The 21,285-nt window shown below is 37.4% G+C and overlaps 2 protein-coding genes across 8 annotated transcripts; both read right to left on the bottom strand.

The window, feature by feature from the left end:
* Positions 1-627: 627 nt before the first annotated feature.
* LOC306866423 (carbonic anhydrase 5B, mitochondrial-like) lies at positions 628-7,937 on the bottom strand. 6 transcript variants are annotated; one of them, XM_079411631.1, is made up of 7 exons: positions 5,656-7,937; positions 5,295-5,534; positions 4,806-4,924; positions 4,021-4,116; positions 3,860-3,922; positions 3,530-3,688; positions 628-3,253 (listed from the first exon to the last, which is right to left on the bottom strand). In XM_079411631.1, the coding sequence occupies exons 2-7, from the start codon at positions 5,482-5,484 to the stop codon at positions 3,101-3,103; spliced, it is 780 nt and encodes a 259-aa protein (XP_079267757.1). In that variant the 5' UTR covers positions 5,485-5,534; positions 5,656-7,937; the 3' UTR covers positions 628-3,100. The 6 variants fall into 6 exon arrangements, with proteins under 6 accessions (XP_079267757.1, XP_079267755.1, XP_079267759.1 ...); XM_079411629.1 differs by having other exon boundaries at positions 5,295-5,492; positions 7,422-7,937; XM_079411633.1 differs by having other exon boundaries at positions 5,295-5,492; positions 6,996-7,932.
* Positions 7,938-8,425: 488 nt separating this feature from the next.
* Positions 8,426-20,450, bottom strand: LOC306866422 (SUMO-activating enzyme subunit 2-like). 2 transcript variants are annotated; one of them, XM_079411627.1, is made up of 17 exons: positions 20,261-20,450; positions 19,198-19,281; positions 15,644-15,714; positions 15,428-15,492; positions 15,240-15,340; positions 15,012-15,133; positions 13,956-14,023; positions 13,622-13,743; positions 13,429-13,528; positions 13,179-13,330; positions 12,342-12,435; positions 11,942-12,054; positions 10,643-10,798; positions 10,437-10,533; positions 10,237-10,342; positions 10,021-10,160; positions 8,426-9,854 (listed from the first exon to the last, which is right to left on the bottom strand). In XM_079411627.1, the coding sequence occupies exons 1-17, from the start codon at positions 20,399-20,401 to the stop codon at positions 9,661-9,663; spliced, it is 1,926 nt and encodes a 641-aa protein (XP_079267753.1). In that variant the 5' UTR covers positions 20,402-20,450; the 3' UTR covers positions 8,426-9,660. The 2 variants fall into 2 exon arrangements, with proteins under 2 accessions (XP_079267753.1, XP_079267754.1); XM_079411628.1 differs by having other exon boundaries at positions 8,432-9,851; positions 20,261-20,441.
* Between the last annotated feature and the right edge of the window lie 835 nt (positions 20,451-21,285).

Here is a 21,285-nt window from a genome sequence, read left to right as displayed (position 1 = left end):
CTTTAAATCAATTCACCTATGGTTTGTTTTTCCTGTAGAGCTCAAAGAGCATGTTCCCAAATGCTTTCACACAATGATGGGAAACCATGGTGTGTTTGGGATACGTAAAAACCCAGTGTCTCATCCCATTTTTATAACTCATGCAGCCAAGAACAACAAACATGAAACGGAATCTTTTTGAACCAAGTTTGAGACAAAACTCAATCCAGGTTCCCCAGCCTTTCTAAACACCCACACCCTGGCCTTATTCTCTGTCTCTTGTTTTTTAAGGTGCTGTCTAGCTCCAACTGATGTGAAACTTGCTCTCCACTGTTACGGGTTTATTGCCTGGAATCTTCTTTACTCTTGGAGAAGAACAATACATAACAGTCTTGGTTAACATCTTTGGTACAAGTTAACGGTGCTGAAACAGGTACCGGTCAACAATGTTTGCAATAATAATTAAAAAAAAAAAAAAAAAAGGTAGCCTTTAACTTCACAGTGCAATTCTGCACTTAGAAAATAATACATATAACTATATAATGTTATATTATATAACTACATAATTAATGATAAACTAGTAATTAAATTTCAATTAAAGGTTTAAATTAAAAAATAAAAATAATGATTTCATAGTCCACCCATAAAGACGTAGCTCAATTGTTTTTTTTTTATTTAATTTTTACACATTAAAATGCTAATACACAGCATGGCAGACAGCATGAATGAGAAGTTACATTATGCATTTGTTGTTCACCTCTGGGTCTGTAGGCTCCCCCTCTGCCAAAACATGCACTTCTTAGTGCAGCTGATCCGGACCTAACCAGCACCTGGTACAACAACACTTGCTGGGATGGGGCCTCCATAAACCTCCGGCACCACCCTCTTCCTGCTTAAATCCCTAGGGCACATGCTTGTGTCCGCCCAAAAGTAAAACAAAACTAAATCAACCAAAAATGGCCCAAATGTAAAAAGACTTCAGGCTCCGAGAAAAATCCCACAAAACAAATGAATAAAAGAGTGTTTGCATGCAATACAACAAAGAAATCATATTAAAGTTCTGCATACATTTGCATCATAAAATTTATAAAAAGCAGCATAAGTGACAGTTATGAAAATTACTTAAGATGATAAGTGAAGGATGAGGCTGTCTATAAAACAAAACTAGTTTCAGTGTTAAATTGTGATAACTGATTTCCCTTAAAAATGGAAGGCCTCAAGCTACTTAAAAAGTCCAAAACAGAGGTAAATCCTACCAAAAGTGTGGAGGGAAAAAAATACATAACTCCATGTCCCTCATGCCAACCCATTACAGCAAAAAGAGTTAGAATGTCACAAAACCTCAAACTATAATTCATCCATTGGATAATTCAAACAACAAAAGGTGTCTTCACACACTCTTCAAACTCTGCTTCAATGAGAAAACATTGTTCCAGGGCCTCCTGATGTGAAAGAATGTACACTACTCTGAGAGCAGCAAAAGACGTGGGCAGGTGTAGGGAATGGATCCCAGTCTCCATGTAACCTAGTGTTTGTACAGTGCAAATCCAGCTTTCCAGTCTAGTTAGCATCACTCTGAATTTCAACCATGAACCCAATAGGGAGGAAACCAGGTGGCCCATTCAAACGAGAGGCCACTTTGGGGACAGTTTATACAAGAACATTGTTATTCAGCCATCACGGACCAGCACCTCTTGGCAATTATAAAGCTGCATGCTGAACTTCTGCTGTTTCTGCACCTCCATGAAACAACTGAACATTGACGTTACTTCGCAACCATCTAAGTATTATCAGCAATCCAAAAACCTCAAACTCCCCATGATGTAAACGCACAATTCATTTACAAATAAATAATACCACAGGTCCTTGACGTTTCAAACAACCTTAGTGTCTCATTTTAACGGTTTCATTCTTATTGCCATTTACAGCGTGTTTAAAGGAAAATGGAATGCACCAAGATTAAACTATAACAATCATTTGGTCTTACTGTAGATCTCATTTCTACATTGTGTCTGGTCTCATGTGTGCCTCTAGTGGAGAAATTAAATAAAGCACAAATGCTCGAAAATGGAGGTCCCTCTCTCAAAGAGTGGAAAGCCACATCCAGGTGCTCCCAAATACATTTTACAAGACATTCTTACATAAAGACTAAACACAGTTTCTCTGTTATTATTTTTAAAATCACTGATACTAAATACACTTTAAAGACTCACAGATGAACTGTTACGATCATGAGCTTTGGATGAGAACAACAATGACTAAAAGAGATTTGAACTGGAGGCACACATTTTGCCGAAAGGCAATTATGGTCAACCACTTGTGCAGTTGATCAGATAACCGAATACAATGAAAAAGGCACTAGTGATGATAATCTACTCTATACAAATCTGACGTGTACAGTAAGTGCAGTAATGCATCTTCACTAAACAGTTATGTGCATTAATCAACTCCTCTTCCTTTCACACCTCTAAATGTCTAGTGCACCTTTCATAAAGACTATATTTCTAGTCTTATTTATACTGCGATATTTAAATGTAGCCTTAAAATATTTGCAACTTTCTCTCTACATGTTTATTAGATCTACTGAAAATAATGAAGATTATCTAAAACCAATCAAAAGTGAAAGGCATTGTGCAGTTTCATGCATAAAAGACATTCCCTCGCAGGAAATAATATAAGTGTACCACTAAACTAAAACTATTAAATACCCCCCTCCATTTGCATCGTCAGTTAGCCACTAGAGGGGGCTGTTTGTCCTCAAAAGTGGACACCCTTTGCTACTATATTGAAAGGAAATGTGCGTTTCATACTGAAATTAGAATTTTCTGAATTCTAATATTATTTTCAATACTTTGACAAATACAGAAAAATTACGATGAATTGCATGAACCTTTTGTCAGAGGAATTAACAGGCCCTTCAATAAATAAACTACATTTTTGTTAATCCCTTTCAATGAAATCTCTCCAATCTATACCTAAATGCCTGATTGGAAAGGGTGAAAACATTTTTAAAAATCCAGTTAAGACATTATGGATATCAGCGGTCCACAATAAAGAGTGACTGATGAGTCTGTGCTTGTTTTGAAGGTTAAGATGTGAATTAGGTCACTGAGTTTTGTTGCTACTTCATAGAGGGAGCATCTTGGAGGAAAGGGGTGAAAGAAGAACGGACAGTCCGTCCCTTCAAAGCCTGCTGAACGCGGAAGTTGTTGACCATACTTCTTTGCACCTGCTCTTCTGCCGATGTGAACAGCAAGCTTCGAAACACTGCCAACTGAGAAAAAGAAAAGTAGTAAATATGTAAAAATGGGGAACAAATTCAAATAAAGGCATTTAGAATGAGAGCAAAGAATAAAAGGACACTTGTATATAAAAGATGGAGAGAACAGAAAACGGATGTCAGCAGTCAGCCAGATTAACTTTTCCATTCCATTTCCCAGGTTACCATGGAGCAGTGGAACAAGATCAGTTGGCCAGTTAAATTTGCTATCAAGGAAAAATATCCCCTTCATTTCCTGTCTCACATTCCTCAAACATATCAGCCTCCTACCTGATCATGACTGACTTCAATGTGCTGTTTCATCACAATCCATGTCACCGCCTCAGTAAGAGGAGGAGTGGTCAGAGAACCTGCATATGTCCAATAATCATCGATGTTCTCCGGGAGGAGACATGCAGCGTCGAACTTGGTGAACTCTACCACGCTATCCTGGATGGAAAAGGATGAGGATGTTACATACTGTGAAATTGTAAAACAAAATGTATGCAACAAGTTTATCCCTCATCCCTCACTGTTTCCGAAACTTCACACTCTGAGGTTCCTAATCTCACAACAAAGCCGAAGCTCAGTGTGTACAAAACATAATGTTTAATGCCTTACCTTGTGCCTGACTGTAGGCAAGGCATCCACCAGTTTCTGCAAACCCTCGTGTCTCTTTCCAATCTGTGAAACACAAATCAAATAGACTTTTTTTGCAAAAAACCTTCTAAGCTTAAAGATCTAGGAAAAAGAAGTTTGATAGTAATTACACAAATTAGTACCTTCAGAAAGACCGCAATAACAGCTAGCCCATTCTCCTCAATAACAGCCTCCTCAAACAAACTGTACTTGTCTTGGTTCCAGTGAACAAGATGAAGCTGTGAAGACAGAAAAGATGCACACCCATGCCAATATGAATGAAACTAATGAGCACATTTCCCATAATGCCTTTCATTTGGTTCAGGTTACTACAGTTGTTCATCCTGTTACACAATCCTGCAGTTGAACATAGGTAGGTTTTGTGCTTTTGACGTACCGCAATGGTTTAAACCAAAATGGACAGAACTCCATTCATTCTGGAACAATTAGATTGAACCAAGGAGGTGGGAATGAAACCACTTTACGCAATACAGGATACATTTACAGGACTGAAATTTGAGCTGTTACACACACACACACACACACATTCAGAGACAAATCAGTAGAGCTAAAGGAGTGTTGAGAGCATAAAAAGGTTGCATTCTCACCAGCGCTAACAAAGGCAAACTTGATTTTTTGCACAGTACAGTCGCTCACACGTCTCCTTATGTAACTGGCTCTGAGTTAAAGCAGTACAGTGTACTTGTCTTGGGTTAGTGCCACATATTCATCGAGGTGACTATCTTACAATAGAAATAGCAGATCGTTCCTAATGGTAAAGTCTCCACCCTATGTTACAGAGAAGCTCTGCCAGTGTCGCAAGAGAGAACTACTTCCTCATGGTAAAAAAACCACACACAGATGGCTCAAAAAGATAAGTAATGGAGAGATTTTGTGTTCATCATTGTTACATAAGTACTAAAAATACCTCCGCAGGGTAAAGGCGGCGGTCTATGGAGTGTTCAGAGCCCCAGGCGTTGTTCTCCCCCCAGTGAAAATGAAACTGACACAGTCTGAACTGATCCTCCAGAGGTCCTCCTTTCAGAGCTAAAAGAGATTCATGTGAGCTTACAGTTTTCTCAAACCACAGAACAGCTTATTTGATCATTTCAGGCAATTATTAGACAATAAAACAATTAAAAAGTAAATGTTTTTGTGTTCTTGGTAACAGTTAAAACCATTGGAAATTCCTACTTGGACAAAGTTCACATAAATATTATTTTTCCTTACAAAAATGTACCGTACTCAGTAAGCAGAGCCTCCACCAAGTAATATAGTTCCAAGTTTTACGATTGTAAAACCAGAATCAGTTAATATGGGTTAATATCAGTTAAAATCTTCTTTCAGAAGATTTTGTGTCACAATTATGGATGATTTTTTTTTTTTTTTTGGTATTAAGACAATGAAGGTAACTTACTTGATTTGTCAGTGGTGTCGTCGTACTCGACCAGAAAAGAGTAGCCATTATTCCAGATCTGCTGGCAGGTCCTTGGGTCATATTGTACCTTCAGAGGTCTGAGTTGTGGATCAAACGTGCTTTTACGCACCACAATGTCAATAGGCGACTGGCGATCTCCACCGGGAATGGACAGTGGCTCCTGCCACATCGGATGCACTGGGAAGAAAATGACCAGTCAGGAAAAGGAAACAAATAAAACTAGGTCTGTGTTTAAAACCTATCATCTATATTTTATATATATATATATATATATATATATATAAAAATTACAACATTTCAAAAACATTTAGCTGGTTTTTACAACCAATATGACAAAAACAGCAAAAGAAAAACATACACCTATATACCTTCAAAAACATATCAAAACATACAGAATACATACTAGATCGACAGACAGAACACATAAACCTACATTTTATGGCACAAAGTGCAGACTCATGCGTTGAGTTACACATTTGTCCTGAAATTAAATGCTTAAAATCCAAACGGAAAAAAAACCCCAAAGCAGCACAAAAAGCCGACGAGCCGTCCTTCTGGAGTGTATAAGAGAACTGAAAGTCGAGAAGAAAATATGCTTCCTTCTGTGACTCAATGATTCAAAAGAAGAAGAAGAAAAAAAAAAAAAAAACGGACATGTGGAATGTCAGGGAAAATCTGACTGTAGAGCTCAACAGGAAGTTGGTCAGCAGAGTCTTATGCCACCTTTATGAATAGATATTCCCTTGAGAATGTTATAGGCGATCCTTGTGCAAACATGCAAGTGCTCCTTTATACAGCAAGAAGCTCGTCTTACACAATCACTGCTTAGATTGTGGTCACATGCTCTAGATTCTACAAAAGGAGTTGAATTAAAACAGCCAGAGAATGTGGCCAGCTGCCTTTCATGAGATTAAAACGGCCTTTACTATAATTCCTGTCAGTCATTTAAGTGGTCTAGCAAAGAGGGATTACAACCGTGCTGACCCACTTTATGGAAAGCAAATGGGTTCTTCTAACTATAACGCTGTTATAAAATATCAAAAGACATACTCATTTAAGCTTAGTCTTTGATTAAATGTCCAACTTTTGTAATAAACTTGATTTGGGATGTTGACTCTGTTATTTTCTATCCCAAAACCATAGCTCACAGATCACATTCACTGAAATTGTTTTTATTTTTTCCTTTGTTAATGTTTACTCGTTTTAACAACTGGGTTAATTGCATGTAACCTTTACTTAATAAGCTTTAATTGTCCTTTGCTTTTATATGTCTTTCAATGTGAGGTTTAAACAATTAAAATGGTAAAAGACTGGCTTTATTTGTTGATAAACCAATCTGGTTTAGATAAGATAAAGTCTACACAATAAAAATGACAGCTGTAAGCTACTGCTAATCGCACAGTAAAGATAGAAGTATAAATAACAGTAATATTAATATACAAGAATATGACATTAATCATTCTAGAATGCAAACCTCTTATAGCATGATTACGAAGAATTATGAAATTATGAAGTTTATAAATAACTACTCCCAATGAGTGAGAACTATCAAAAACAAAACAACAAATGACACTCATACTTACTAAAAACTGATCAAATTCAAGTTCATTTTTCCAAAAAAGCTCTTATGGAGAGGAAAAACTGTTTATTTGTCCTTTATTGAAATATACTCTGTCTCACGTGACTTGCATCTTCAAGGCAGTTTTCAAGACATCATAAACATGGCTCGTATCTCTCGTGGGCGGGGCATGTGAAACATATAAAACAAAGTAAACGGATGGGATTCTTATACATCCTTAATGATAACCACCAAAACATGATAAACTACTGCAGCTTCCTGACACATTCAATGCAGTGATCATTTCCTGTAAACATTCCATTTCACGCAAAACCCGGAAGTCATTCAGGAAGGCGTTTATGCTGATAATAAACATACATACTGTGACCACATAATCATCAACCCAGTCATAAAGGACATCTGTAATAAACCCTAGAGGTGTAAATAGTGCACAAATAGTCCAACAAAAAGACCACTCACCAAAACAAGGTGGTGGAATTTCTATCATGACACAAACCAAAAAGTGTTACAGTGAAACATGCACTAACCTTGACTGAGAACGAATTTGCTGGAGCATGCAGACAAGTTGCATGGCCGAGATGGGATCCAGCGCTGGCTCCTGACATGCTTCGCCAGCTGCCTGTGGATCTGCCGCCCGAGAGGCGCGACGATCGCGGTCAGTGTCACCATGGTGTTTGCCGTTTACTTTAATAACCTAAAAATTAATTATATAGGACTAAAACCTGCCTGACTTAAGACTCGTATTAAACCCCAAAGCGTGATTAATCGTAGGCGTCCCGCCACGGCTTGTGAAATATTCCCCTTTCGCGTGCGCTCTCGTGCCCAACTTGTGCCAACAACACCCAACTCGCTCTCGCGCTGCTTAACAACACCCACCGAACGGATATTTACATGTTTCCAATTGTGTGGGTCTAACGAAACTCAGTTATTGTTTGTAAAGATAGCAAGACGAAAATGACGGACAGGTTTAAATATCCTAGTAAAAGAGGGATAAAATGGAGTTAGGGGGTCGCGCCTCAATCCAATCAGCTTCATCCTGTAATGGGGCGTTAGGGCTTAGTTATATGCAGAGGAGGGACGAGACAGGACACGAGGAAATGGTTGTCACAGTCAAGACTTATTTAGAGAATTTATTTACAATATTATTACCTATTTATAAACTTGGTCATAGGTGACCATTATTTAGTAGAAAATGCATGCCTATATATACATATTTACAAAATTGTTGCCATTATTACCCAGTTTATATAATGTATAAATATGGACAATATGTTTTTCACATAAACGATAAAATTGCATTTTATTAAGACGTGTTAGTGATGTAAATGATTTTAATATAATTTATTGTAAATGCAAATTACATTTAGGATCTAAATTAAGTTTTTGACAAACTGAACCGGGATAGATGATTACAAATAAATACAAACATCATTAATAAAACCTATCGGAAAAACTATTTTTTATATATATATATGTGTGTGTGTGTGTGTGAGAGAGAGTGTAACAAACTGCTGTTTTTTGTTATTTTATTGAACAGCAAAAAAAAATTAAAATAGTGGAAAACGAACACGTCTTAATAAAGACTTATCAGTGAGTTCGAATTGTGCTGAAAAGTGAATTCAGAAAACCAGTTATGTGAACCGATTCATAAAAAAAAAAAAAAAACAACGCTTAGTTTACAATTTAAGGGGACAGACATTCGTGGTAGTGACCGAAATCATAGTGGCCACTATGGAGTGCACAGATTCAATCCCATAATGCATCTCAGTAACTAGTGTACAACCACTCAACGGCCATTCATTGTAAGCGGTGACTTTCTTTTTTTCACACGAGATTGTATTAATTCCTTGTCTGTAGAAGAATTCTCTACAGTGCAAAAATATTTACTCATATCACACTGAAAAAAAGTATCTTGACCAAATACTAAACTGCAAAATTTGCAACTAATGACAAACTTTTGCATTTCAGTTGACGTGCCAACTAAAGGAAGGGTTAACGTGTCATGTAGCATCTTAGATGACCCTACTGACAACAAATACCACGTGAACGGTGGACTCGGACATCTGCGTGAAAACAGAATGTTCTTACTTCAAACATTCTAATGTAAACAAAGTGCAATTAGGACATTGTACCCTTTCAAGACCACGCTTTCATGGTAAATAAACGTTAAGTGACATGATGCCCTAGTTTATTCAGCTGCTCAGTTTGGTCAGTAAATGAGGAATGGGCTCATTTATACTACCCAAGTAAAGACTAAAATGATCAGAATGAAACAAAGATGTAAATAGTTGTATTTTCTTAAAAAAAAGGAAGCAATGCAACAGAAGACATACCAGCCATCATACAGTAATACATGGTTACTGTAAAATGATTTGGTGATCAGAAATATTACTAAGGTTGTCAACAAAAACAACCTGTAATAAATATGGAATCTGGTTTTCAAGATGAAAAAAAAAATGCATCAAAATACCGTGAGCACTTTTGTCAGCCTTTCGAAAACACTGCAAAAAACGAGGACACACGCATTGTAAAAAATACAAAGTTGAAAAGCATTTTATCCATCTTGAGGAAAACCTAACTGAGTGTAGTTCAGAACTCAGTCGTTTTCTGTTCCCAAAAAACAAAGGACAGAAGGAAAAGACGACATTCCACTGAGCTTGAACCATATCGTACAGATATATTTACATGTTTGGTAAGAGAAACCGTACAAAAATTAAACGGGAGGAAAATCCTCTATTGTGGGCAGGTGAAATCTTGTGAATGATGCTAGTCTAGAGCGATGATGTCTTCATTATCAGTCGGCTGCTGGTCGAGGCGTTTACGCTTAGACGCAGCATCATCCATATCAGCATCATGATGCTTCCTCTTGCGGTTACTAGACTCCTGGGAAGCTTCCATGGTGCTCGAGGACGGTTCTTCGTCTGAGTCTACGATAAGAACGTCATCGTCCTCTGCAGCTGCTGTAAACATGAGAAAAGTACATTACTCAAATGCAATGAAACTTTCTCACCCGCAAAATACAAAATGAGATGTTTAGCAGAATGTCCAAGCTGCTCATTTCCAATTTTATGGTGAACTATTTCTTTTAAAGACGGATGTTTTGCAGGCAATCCATGTTGTTCTTACCTTTAGATGAGGTAGACGGCTGGGCAGAATCTTTGTTACCGTTGGCAATGTTTTTCCTTTCTTCTGGGGCACTTGGTGCAGGCGCCTTATCTGGGGCGTCACCCACTACTTCAAACTCAACGTCCTTTTCCAATTCCTCGCTGCAATAAATGCAAGATACATTTTAATATTCAAGAAACCCAAATCATCCTCTTAGCTAAATGAAGCCACACTGACCTGTGAATTACATTGACTAGAAGAGTGTAATCCTGTAGGAAATCATCTGCTTGAAGGCGGCTCCCATTCCGAATCCCAAAGTCGGACAAAAATTTGTTATTGTTTGCTGCAGAGAAACAGAGAGACCAACGCATTAAAACAAAGCTCAGAGGATGTTACAGTAGAGAAAGATGCCCTCTAGAGGCTGACTTAATTCACACCTTCAGTCTCTCCTTCCTCTGAAGAGATGAGGATCGTTCCTTTTCCATCCTCGATTTGCACGTCTGGTGCCACCATGCCAAACTTCTCCTTCAGTATCTGAAAAAGCAACACCATAAATGAACGCTCAAACGTTCAAATCCAGACTTGAATCTCTTGGAGATCACACAAAGATCAAAGCTTTTGGATTTAAATAAATTACTGGTACCTTGTCCTGAAGAGCTTGCACAATGGTCTTGTGCACATTAAGTTTGACTGTGACCTCAGGTTTGCTGGTACACACGTAACAGTTGGGATTGGGGCAGTCCAGTGCACACGGTACGAGAAGCTTTTTCCTGGGGTTTGGCTGCTTATTCAGGAAGATCTTTAAAAAAAACACAACAACAGAGGAATAAGGCTATGGGCCATAGGCATGAGGAAGTGTGCAAATTCACATTAACAGGTCACCTGGCATCCACAAGTCACATTATCATTCTTTAATGTACTATAACCTCAAAAAACACCGTTCCTTCCTTGTTTTCTTTGCCATTAATGCTTGGATAACCCCTTATTTACACTGTATTACGGCTCCAACACGGCCACCGGCGCTGATCGCAGCCACTCAAGTCAATGATTGAGTTTTCAATCAGCTGCGCCGAGGTACATTTAAGAAGTGTCCCAGAAGCAAATCTCTGTGCTTCTTTACTGATGATCCATGCCTACGTCTCCTTTGATTAAAATGAATGGCTAGTGCGCTGGCTGCAAAATACATAAACCTACCAACAGCCGTTGCCACGACTAATCGCGAGAGTAAAAATTATGTTTTAGTCGCAGTAAATGGCAACACAGTCAATTCGCAATAGATTTTTTTTATCTGCGTTTATAAAATATCGCAAATCTTTTGAGCAGATCTGTAATGGAAACGCGGCTATTGTCTCAGGTCTTAAAAACGCACAGTGCCCTTAATGCATACTATATCCACTATCCTGAATACCACTCCGAAGAGGTATTCAAGGCTAAGCGTATCCCATCATGCATCATATTCTGGAAATAAATAAAGTTTTTGCTGATATCTTGCGAGATGTCACCAAACCTTTCCAAAGTACATCAATTATTAATAATAATTCGATTAAATGTAAATTGGTAGTAAAATAAAGTGTTTTTATTGGTTGCATTTTTATAACACTATAGGTGTGTCCCATCCAGTAATCAGAATTCCTACACAAACTTGTGGTCTTCATGCTCACTTGAACACTTGGGCCAAATACAGGAAATATGTCATGTAAGTAGACAAGTGCAAAGACCACAAGTGCAAGGCCAAGCCCAATAACTCCCACCTATACCACTTGACAAGACGATCAAAAACAAGCTAAGGTCAAAATAAAGTCTTTACAACCAAAACTACTGCTGAGATGTAATTACCTTAAACCAAGTGAGAAGTCAAATGCAGAGATGTGTTAGATTAGACATGATGTAATGATGGCATGATGGGTTTCAAAGCATCAAAACAGTAACACCGCAAGTTTACCGTGCGACATTGGTCGAAGTCTGAGTTGAGAATCTTCAGCGCCTCCAGAACAATGAGACCAGCAATGATGGCATTAGTGGTGGCTATTGCTGGAATGATGTTTCCTGCCATGGCTAGATGAGAAGGCAACATAGTTTAAAGACATTCAATTCAGAACCAACTTTTTATTGAAACAATTGATTATGAAGTACTGTATGTTGTTTATTTGTTTTAAAGCCAAGGCTATAAACACATTGACAACTTGAAGTTGAGTTCTTGGTAAATAAAGCATTAAAAAAATATTGCAGAAAATACTGTTTATATAATTTTAGATCATACTGTTAAACACCAACTAAAAAGATCATTATGAATCATTTAAGTCAAGGCAATACAGTGGCAATACAGCCATACAAACACTTACATTTGACATCAAAGCGGCTTTTCATGTTCATGCTGAAGACGTTCATGCGCAAGTTTGCGGCTGCTGTTACAAAGTCCATGGCTGGAGGATCATCCTGAAATCAGCAGCACAAATAAAGGGAGTTCACACTGAACATCACTATTTTTTCACTACTTTTCCCCCAAAATTCTTTGATGAATAGAAATTTCAAAGGAACTGCTATAATTTTAAATAGAAATAATTTGTAACATTAGAAATGTCTTTGCCACTTTATCACTGTGTCCTAGCTAAATAAGTATCAATTAAAAATAATTATATGAATTACAGTATGAGACAAAATGAAGGTACAGTGGTGGCCAAAATTGTTAGAACGCCTGACAGATCTAAAAATATTGATCCGATTTAATTTCATAATGTTCATGAAACATGCAGATGGTTGCTATGACCACAACAAATATCAGATGAAACAAGTTTATGAACTGTTTTTATCCACTTGTAACTTTAATATTTGGTTTGTCCACATTTTACAATAACAGCAGCACATCTCTCTGGCATAGTGCCAATATATTTCCTGATTCTTTCCTTTGAATGTACAATAGATCTGTTCAATCTGTTATTTTCCAACTCGCCCCAAATTTGCTCGATGGGGTCGAGGTCCAGACAGTCCATCATTTTCAATGTTCCAGCAGATTCCTTCCATCACGGGTAGTTCCGGCAATAGTTTGTTTTAAGGGTATTGTAATGACCGATTCAACAAAAACAACTGAAACCTCTTAAATATGCCAAGTGTTCTAACAATTTTGGCCACCACTGTATAAACTGTGTATATAGGACATTGCTTGTCTTTTGAGTTCTCACCTTGTCCCAGACTAGCTCTGCACCCTCACCCTTCTCTATCAGCTGAGATCGGAGTGTTTCTACACTGCGGTGGAAGAGCTGAGCGTAACCCTGAACACCAAACACCTGCTGGTCCTTCAGACCTGTGCCACAGGCCTCCTCCTGAGAAGATTCTTTTACACACACACACACATACACACAACACACTCTCTTTAACATGTCTTTTAAACAGAATTATTTATATTCCAATAATTCCAAATTAAATACACACCAATCTGCTGGATTTCAGTCCAGTCTAGAGGTAATGGGGCTTTTCTCTTTTTCCACAACTTATCCATGGTCAACAGATACATGATGTCATCTTTAAAAAGCTGAAAGGAAGCACAAGATGATCACTTTTAGACTATTTGTAAAAGAACAGCCTGTGTAATGAAGTAATGCCAGGTATGTAACAGAACTTGCACCTTGTTGAAGAGTTTAACAGGATTGTAACCTGTGGACCGTGCCCACTCTTTAGTAGACACTCGCTTGATGTCTCCATCCTGATTAGAGGCTGTAGCTCGGGCTTCTGCATCTACGGGGTTCCCTGTAGTCAATAAACATCCCAGAAACATGTTGTAATCAAAAGGTCCCAATTCAAACTTGCAGTATACTTGACAGAACAAAATTCCATTCATAAATAAAAGGTAGTTTAGTCCTTTGATAAACCAAATCACACATGCATTTTTCATCCAAACACCTTAAAGAATGTCGACCACTGAAGTAGTAATAATTTGTTGTACAGGTGTGAATACTCACAAGCAGCCTCAGGGTCAGCTGTGTCGGGCGATACCTCCTGATCCGCATCCTCCTCGCCAAAAAGCTGACTATGGAGGCAATTCAATATGGCATGTCAGCAGAGGACAATAATTGAATTAGCTCTCAAAATAAAGCTAATCGCATTCACACACCATTTCATTTGATAAAACTAGCATCAAAGAGGCAGAGAAACTCAAAGTTCTTTATTACAACCCACCAAAATAAAAATGCTGTAAAGAAATGGACAGAAAAAAAAAAAAAAAAAAAAAAGTACAGCAAAAAGTACTTCTCAAAGTAATACTAACACTATCCAGGGCTAGCCAATTTTTCCGGCGTGGGCGTGTGGTTTTTAAACAATTTAAAAAAATTTAAACAGACTTATTGTTAAAAGTTTAAGAAATTATTAAATCTTATATTTTATACATTTAATTGATCACACATCCTTTTTGATTATTAAGACTTAAAGCCATAAACAGAATTCTGAAAAATTAAAACAGAATTTGGAAAAAAGTTAAATTTAATTTCATAGGGACCTAGTTTAGTCACTGTGATTAGGTGGTAATGGTTCGACCACCTGTAGTTTTGATGTGTATTTTGCGGGAAAAAGTCTTGTCAGTTTAATCACTGTTCTATACTAATGAACTGTATTGAAGCACATGAATATCACTGAGCTCTGTGCACACACACAAACATTCAGGAGCACAGAAAATGTCAATGGGACCAAAAACAATATTTATTAATAAAATAGCGATAGCATACTAAAAGGCTACAAACACCATGGTAATGTTTCCGAAGTAATTAAACTTGCAGCTTCACAATAATTACAGAGACGCTGCACAGACACAGGTAATTCACACACGCACACTGTCAGTAATTCACACCTGTGAATTTTCCCTTACAAACAGTATTGTTTGTGCAAAGTGCATTAAAATGTTAAACAATGACATCCTTGAATATGGAAAACAATATAAATGACAATTTCAGAACTTAGCCAAGTTTAATTACCAGAACTTAGCCAAGTTTAATTACAGAGACGTATTAGTGTAGAAAACTTACTTGAAGAGATATTTGGCCCACACGATGCAGTGAATGGGTTCCGAGGGCGTGTTGCGAATGGTGCAACCTGGGAAGGTTTTCTGAGTAGGTTTAGGCTGGCACTCGTAGCATTCAGTCTGACCCTGGAATTTGGAAATTTACAAAATGTGAATGCCAACAGCGTGACTTTGAGATGAATACAGCAACATGTGCCAAACAGAAGTTGTTGATTTAATAGAAGAGCTTTGCCTTCTTGATAACTGTGACTTGTCCCAGATAGCCAGCTGTGCCGCTCTCAATCAGGGGAATGTCAGCAGCCAAACACATCCTGTTTACATGATTCCTGGCCGCTGCAAGGACAACAGAAAAGACACATTTAGATGGAAATTTTAAAAAGGTAGTGTTCCTTCTACCAAAGTCTGCTGAAAAATTCATACCTTTGTTGTCCAAAGCATTCATGACAAGCTGGAAATTTCGGAAGAATTCCACGTTGTAATCTGGGCTGCAAAGCAAAAAATAAAAAATTGAACATCAAACTTTTTGACCTTTAATTAGTGCTTTATATAGTATCCACAGACAAACTGTCTTTTGAAATGCATTATCACTGTTCATACGCTAAGTCTTTATCTTGGTAATAATGTAACTGGACTCACTTCATGATGCTGTCATGGTAGGCAGTGATGTTCGCAGATGGGCAAAACCGTAGCACGCTCTCCTTGGCAACCTGAAACATGCAAATACGTCAATGTCTGATTTCTAAATCACATGTGTTGAATTTTCATGGGGAGAAAAATGTATAACATTATAATAGGCAGAGGTGGGTAGTAACGAGTTACATTTACTTCGTTACATTTACTTGAGTACATTTTTTGGGTAACTAATACTTTTAGAGTATATTTAAAAATGGGTACTTTTACTCTTACTCAAGTACATTTTTAGTGAAAAAACGGTAGGCTACTTTTACTTAGTTACTGTGGGCGACGCTCCTCTCGTTACTTTATCTTATTGCAATACGTAATAATAAAGTTAAAAATGCTTCAGTTTATTCCAAACGCGCCGTCTACTTTTCTCTGGGCAATGAACGATGCCCATTCGCGAATGATTCATTCTTTTGAGTCAATTCTGTTTAAAGGCTCGAACAAACCAGTTGGCAAACCAGTGAATCGGTTCGTGAATCAGTTTGAATGATTCGTTCAGTTCCCTGCCACACGCGCCGCGTCTGAAGCGGTTCTCTCTCAGATAACAGAAAGTTTAAGAACATCAAGAGCGATGAAGACGTGGCTTTGGATCTACAGTCAGGTGAAAGCAAATCTGCAAAGGCTATGGTTTGCTAGCTATGAAGATCTTTATTAGATGAACAGTGCTGTCGGTTCCACAGGAATAGATTCGATTGCATTACACGATACCACTATGACATTACCAGTTAGTTATAAATGTACCTTATACGTTAAATACAATCTAGAATTTATTCATTAATTAAGCTGTCACAGAGTATGAAATGAACACCCGCCAAACCCGCGTTAGTTCCAGGAGGAACTGCTTAGACACAATTAACATTGATATTTTCACAATATTTACTCTTGCAGAAATAAAGACTATATTTGTTCATTTTGCTGAATCATGTTCTGTAGCGGTCTTGTGAGGAGATTTCTCTCTTCTCCGTGTCAGAGATTATATACATATATAAATAATACATAATTAATAATATTAATAATATTAATAATTAAACAATTAATATACTTTAAAATATAATTTAATTCAGTGATGCAAATCTGAATTTTTATCAGCTGTTACTCCAGTTTTCAGAGAAATATGATCCTTCAGCAATCATTCTAATATACAGGTCCTTCTCAAAAAATTAGCATATTGTGATAAAGTTCGTTATTTTCTGTAATGTACTGATAAACATTAGACTTTCATATATTTTTGATTCATTACAACACAACTGAAGTAGTTCAAGCCTTTTATTGTTTTAATATTGATGATTTTGGCATACAGCTCATGAAAACCCAAAATTCCTATCTCAAAAAATTAGCATATTTCATCCGACCAATAAAAGAAAAGTGTTTTTAATACAAAAAAAGTCAACCTTCAAATAATTATGTTCAGTTATGCACTCAATACTTGGTCGGGAATCCTTTTGCAGAAATGACTGCTTCAATGCGGCGTGGCATGGAGGCAATCAGCCTGTGGCACTGCTGAGGTGTTATGGAGGCCCAGGATGCTTCGATAGCGGCCTTAAGCTCATCCAGAGTGTTGGGTCTTGCGTCTCTCAACTTTCTCTTCACAATATCCCACAGATTCTCTATGGGGTTCAGGTCAGGAGAGTTGGCAGGCCAATTGAGCACAGTAATACCATGGTCAGTAAACCATTTACCAGTGGTTTTGGCACTGTGAGCAGGTGCCAGGTCGTGCTGAAAAATGAAATCTTCATCTCCATAAAGCTTTTCAGCAGATGGAAGCATGAAGTGCTCCAAAATCTCCTGATAGCTAGCTGCATTGACCCTGCCCTTGATAAAACACAGTGGACCAACACCAGCATCACTGACTGTGGGTACTTGACACTGGACTTCAGGCATTTTGGCATTTCCCTCTCCCCAGTCTTCCTCCAGACTCTGGCACCTTGATTTCCGAATGACATGCAAAATTTGCTTTCATCCGAAAAAAGTACTTTGGACCACTGAGCAACAGTCCAGTGCTGCTTCTCTGTAGCCCAGGTCAGGCGCTTCTGCCGCTGTTTCTGGTTCAAAAGTGGCTTGACCTGGGGAATGCGGCACCTGTAGCCCATTTCCTGCACACGCCTGTACACGGTGGCTCTGGATGTTTCTACTCCAGACTCAGTCCACTGCTTCCGCAGGTCCCCCAAGGTCTGGAATCGGTCCTTCTCCACAATCTTCCTCAGGGTCCGGTCACCTCTTCTCGTTGTGCTGCGTTTTCTGCCACACTTTTTCCTTCCCACAGACTTCCCACTGAGGTGCCTTGATACAGCACTCTGGGAACAGCCTATTCGTTCAGAAATTTCTTTCTGTGTCTTACCCTCTTGCTTGAGGGTGTCAATGATGGCCTTCTGGACAGCAGTCAGGTCGGCAGTCTTACCCATGATTGCGGTTTTGAGTAATGAACCAGGCTGGGAGTTTTTAAAAGCCTCAGGAATCTTTTGCAGGTGTTTAGAGTTAATTAGTTGATTCAGATGATTAGGTTAATAGCTCGTTTAGAGAACCTTTTCATGATATGCTAATTTTTTGAGAAATTAAAAATTTTTGGGTTTTCATGAGCTGTATGCCAAAATCATCAATATTAAAACAATAAAAGGCTTGAACTACTTCAGTTGTGTTGTAATGAATCTAAAATATATGAAAGTCTAATGTTTATCAGTACATTACAGAAAATAATGAACTTTATCACAATATGCAAATTTTTTGAGAAGGACCTGTATTGATTTATTATCAGTGTTGTTGAAAAAAAAAACAGCATATGCTAGTCAGGCATGTTTTGAAGCTGGGGTGCTGGTCTTTTGCTGGTTTATGCTGGTCCTTAGCTGGTCATGTGCTGGTCAGACCATTAAACCAGCATCCCATGCTTCAAAACATACAGCATATGCTGTTTTTTTCAACAGGGATTTGCAGTTTTTTTTGGAACCTGTGACATTTTGTTAAGGATTTTTTTTATGAATAGAAGGTTAAAAGAACAGCATTGATAAATCAACATATTGGAATGATTTCTGAAGGATTATGTGACACTGAAGACTGGCGTAAAGGCTAATAAAAATTAAGATTTGCATCACTGAAATAAATTACATTAAAAAATATCCTTTGAACGGCAGTGTGTGTGTATGTGTGTGTAAATTGTATCTAAATATCTAAATAAAAATAGACTATATTCAGTAAATGATCCAAAGTAACTAACTACTTGAGTAGTTTTTTTATCCGATACTTTTTTACTCGTACTCAAACTATTCAGACTTTTACTTGAGTAAATATTTCTACAAGTACTTTTACTTTTACTTGAGTACAGTTTTTGGCTACTCTACCCACTTCTGATAATAGGCTTTTAATTTAGTTTTACTAAAAACTCTAAAACCTTATCTGGCTTAATCTCTTCAAACGATTTAACAAAATTCTGACACGGTTAAAACTAACACAATCTAATAAAACATGCTTCAGAAATAAAGGGGTTTACACATGTTGAAGTCAGTTATAGCATTTACCTGAGCTTTAGACTTTCCAACATGTTTCTTCTGAAACAGGAACTGTCTGTTAAGGTTGCTGACATCAATGGTGTCCAGGTCAATCTGAAAATGAGGATAATTAAAAACAAGAAAAAAACTCCATGAGAGGATAATCAAAGAAAGAAAGAAAAAACACTACACTACTGTAATCATTAAAGAAAGTGCAAAACTCTGATATCACAATGAAACCACAATGCATTTTAAATGTACCCTAAATCTCTACTAAAGACCGCTACTAAAACAGCATAATTCATTATTCAATTGCCAATTTGGCATTTTCCAAATTTTGTATTGTTTTCAATTTTATTATTACTTGGTTGATATTTATTTTAGCTATCCATTTCATTAAATAGTGCCATTTTAACACTTAATAGCATGAATAAAAACACTGATATCAACATCATCATCTTTGCAGGTCATATGCTTCAATATCAATTAAGTGAGTGATTTGATCACTTTATGCTTCTTATATTCCTCAGATTACAATCTTACCTCAACCCTGTTACCAAGATTTCGTCCACTAAACGGTTTATTGAAAACTACACAGGCTATATGTAGAAATACCTGCATTAATAATCAGCTTGTAGTTTCATAACCGTGTGTTCAAGATTAATAATGGCTCAAAATAATATAATATCAACCTTCATTACTTCAGCATAGTAGAAGCTGTCTCAAAGTTACATTTGGAGACAACGGTAAGTTGCTGTTTATCAAAACTAAATATAATCAGGTTTAGAATGTTCGTTTTAGAATAATCTTTTCGAAAACGCACCAATTTCGCGGGACAACTTGAGGTCAAAGTGGCCGCATTGGTCAATGTTTTCAAGGGACATTGTATCGCATAGAACATGAAGCGAAATAAAAGGGCTGATTTATTTGTTTACAATGGGACGAAAGGAATTGCTTCTTATAAAACTAACTGTAACGAGTTATGTATACAAGTCATACCTCGCATCTTCATTTCAGAACATTATAAGTGAAGGTCTGTGATACTGGGCCTGATTCATGCAGCACAAAGAGAGTCCGCCTTCCTCCAACTTACCACTTCTATATTCTTAAAGCCGGTGAGCACCAGGTTTTTCAGCAGCTCGCAGCCGATACCTCCCGCGCCGACCACCAGCACCCGGCAGGAGGACAGGGAGTCGGCGAGCTCTTTGCGGAAAGGTCCCACCAGTTGTGCCATTGTCGGCTCGGCGTTTCGGCGGCGCGGAAAAGCAGAGGTTTGATCCTGCGGGATTGCGCATGCGCAGAGGATGAGAAAGAAAGCGCAGCTGGTTTAACTGGCGACCTCTGCTGGTGCGGCTGAGCTGAAGACTAGACCACTGCGGAGATATAAAGGCCCGGTTTCACAGACAGGGTTTAGATTAAGCCAGGATTAGGCCATAGTTCAATTAGGACATTTAAGTATTTTTTATAAACATGCTTAGAAAGAAACATTACTGGGTGCATCTTGAGACAAAACAAAGGCACCGATATGTTTTAAGATCAGTCAGTGCAAGTTTATTTCAGTCGAAACAGCTCAGACTTACATTTTAGTCTAGGACTAAGCTTAAGCCTTGTCTATGAAACCGGGGGTACGACTCCTAAATAAATATAAAGCGAAAGGAGTATACAAATAGTTACATAATTAAATCAGGTAAATCAGTAAGGTCCAATTTGTTTAAATTTGTAAATGTATTAATGAGCTAATAGACCTAACCTATATATATATTTTAAAGCAATTTTTTTTATCATTGTTAATGTAAGTTAGTAAAAATAAAATTGTTTATTGTTTATTCATGTTAGTGAATTAATATTAACAACTTAATGTTGACATATATAGCAATTTAGATAAAAAGAAATCATTTAGTAAATGTTGAAATTAACAGTGACTATTTTTAAATATTGCATAACTTTTGATGGCTGCAGTTATATTATTATTTAAATAGATGAAAATACTTTATAGTAAATAACAATAGACAGAAATCAAATAAAAATAAACAAATAATATAATGATTAAATGTTGATTCAATGATTTAGCAATTTACAAAAACATTACACCCTTAAAAAGCTGAATGCAAACGTTTA

This window comes from Barbus barbus, assembly GCF_936440315.1.
Source record: "Barbus barbus genome assembly, chromosome: 48".
NCBI classification, from domain to species: Eukaryota; Metazoa; Chordata; class Actinopteri; order Cypriniformes; family Cyprinidae; genus Barbus; species Barbus barbus.
This window is presented reverse-complemented; position numbering and strand designations above follow the sequence as displayed.

Coding starts and splice junctions, on each gene's coding strand:
- LOC306866423 (XM_079411629.1), bottom strand. CDS start 7,563: ATGGTGACACTGACCGCGATCGTCGCGCCTCTCGGGCGGCAGATCCAC. Junction 4,117..4,805: donor GCCGCCTTTACCCTGCGGAG/GTATTTTTAGTA, acceptor CTGTCTTCACAG/CTTCATCTTGTTCACTGGAA. Junction 3,923..4,020: donor TTATTGCGGTCTTTCTGAAG/GTACTAATTTGT, acceptor TGTGTTTCACAG/ATTGGAAAGAGACACGAGGG.
- LOC306866422 (XM_079411627.1), bottom strand. CDS start 20,401: ATGGCACAACTGGTGGGACCTTTCCGCAAAGAGCTCGCCGACTCCCTG. Junction 10,343..10,436: donor AGAGGAAGGAGAGACTGAAG/GTGTGAATTAAG, acceptor GTTTCTCTGCAG/CAAACAATAACAAATTTTTG. Junction 10,161..10,236: donor CTAGTCAATGTAATTCACAG/GTCAGTGTGGCT, acceptor CATTTATTGCAG/CGAGGAATTGGAAAAGGACG.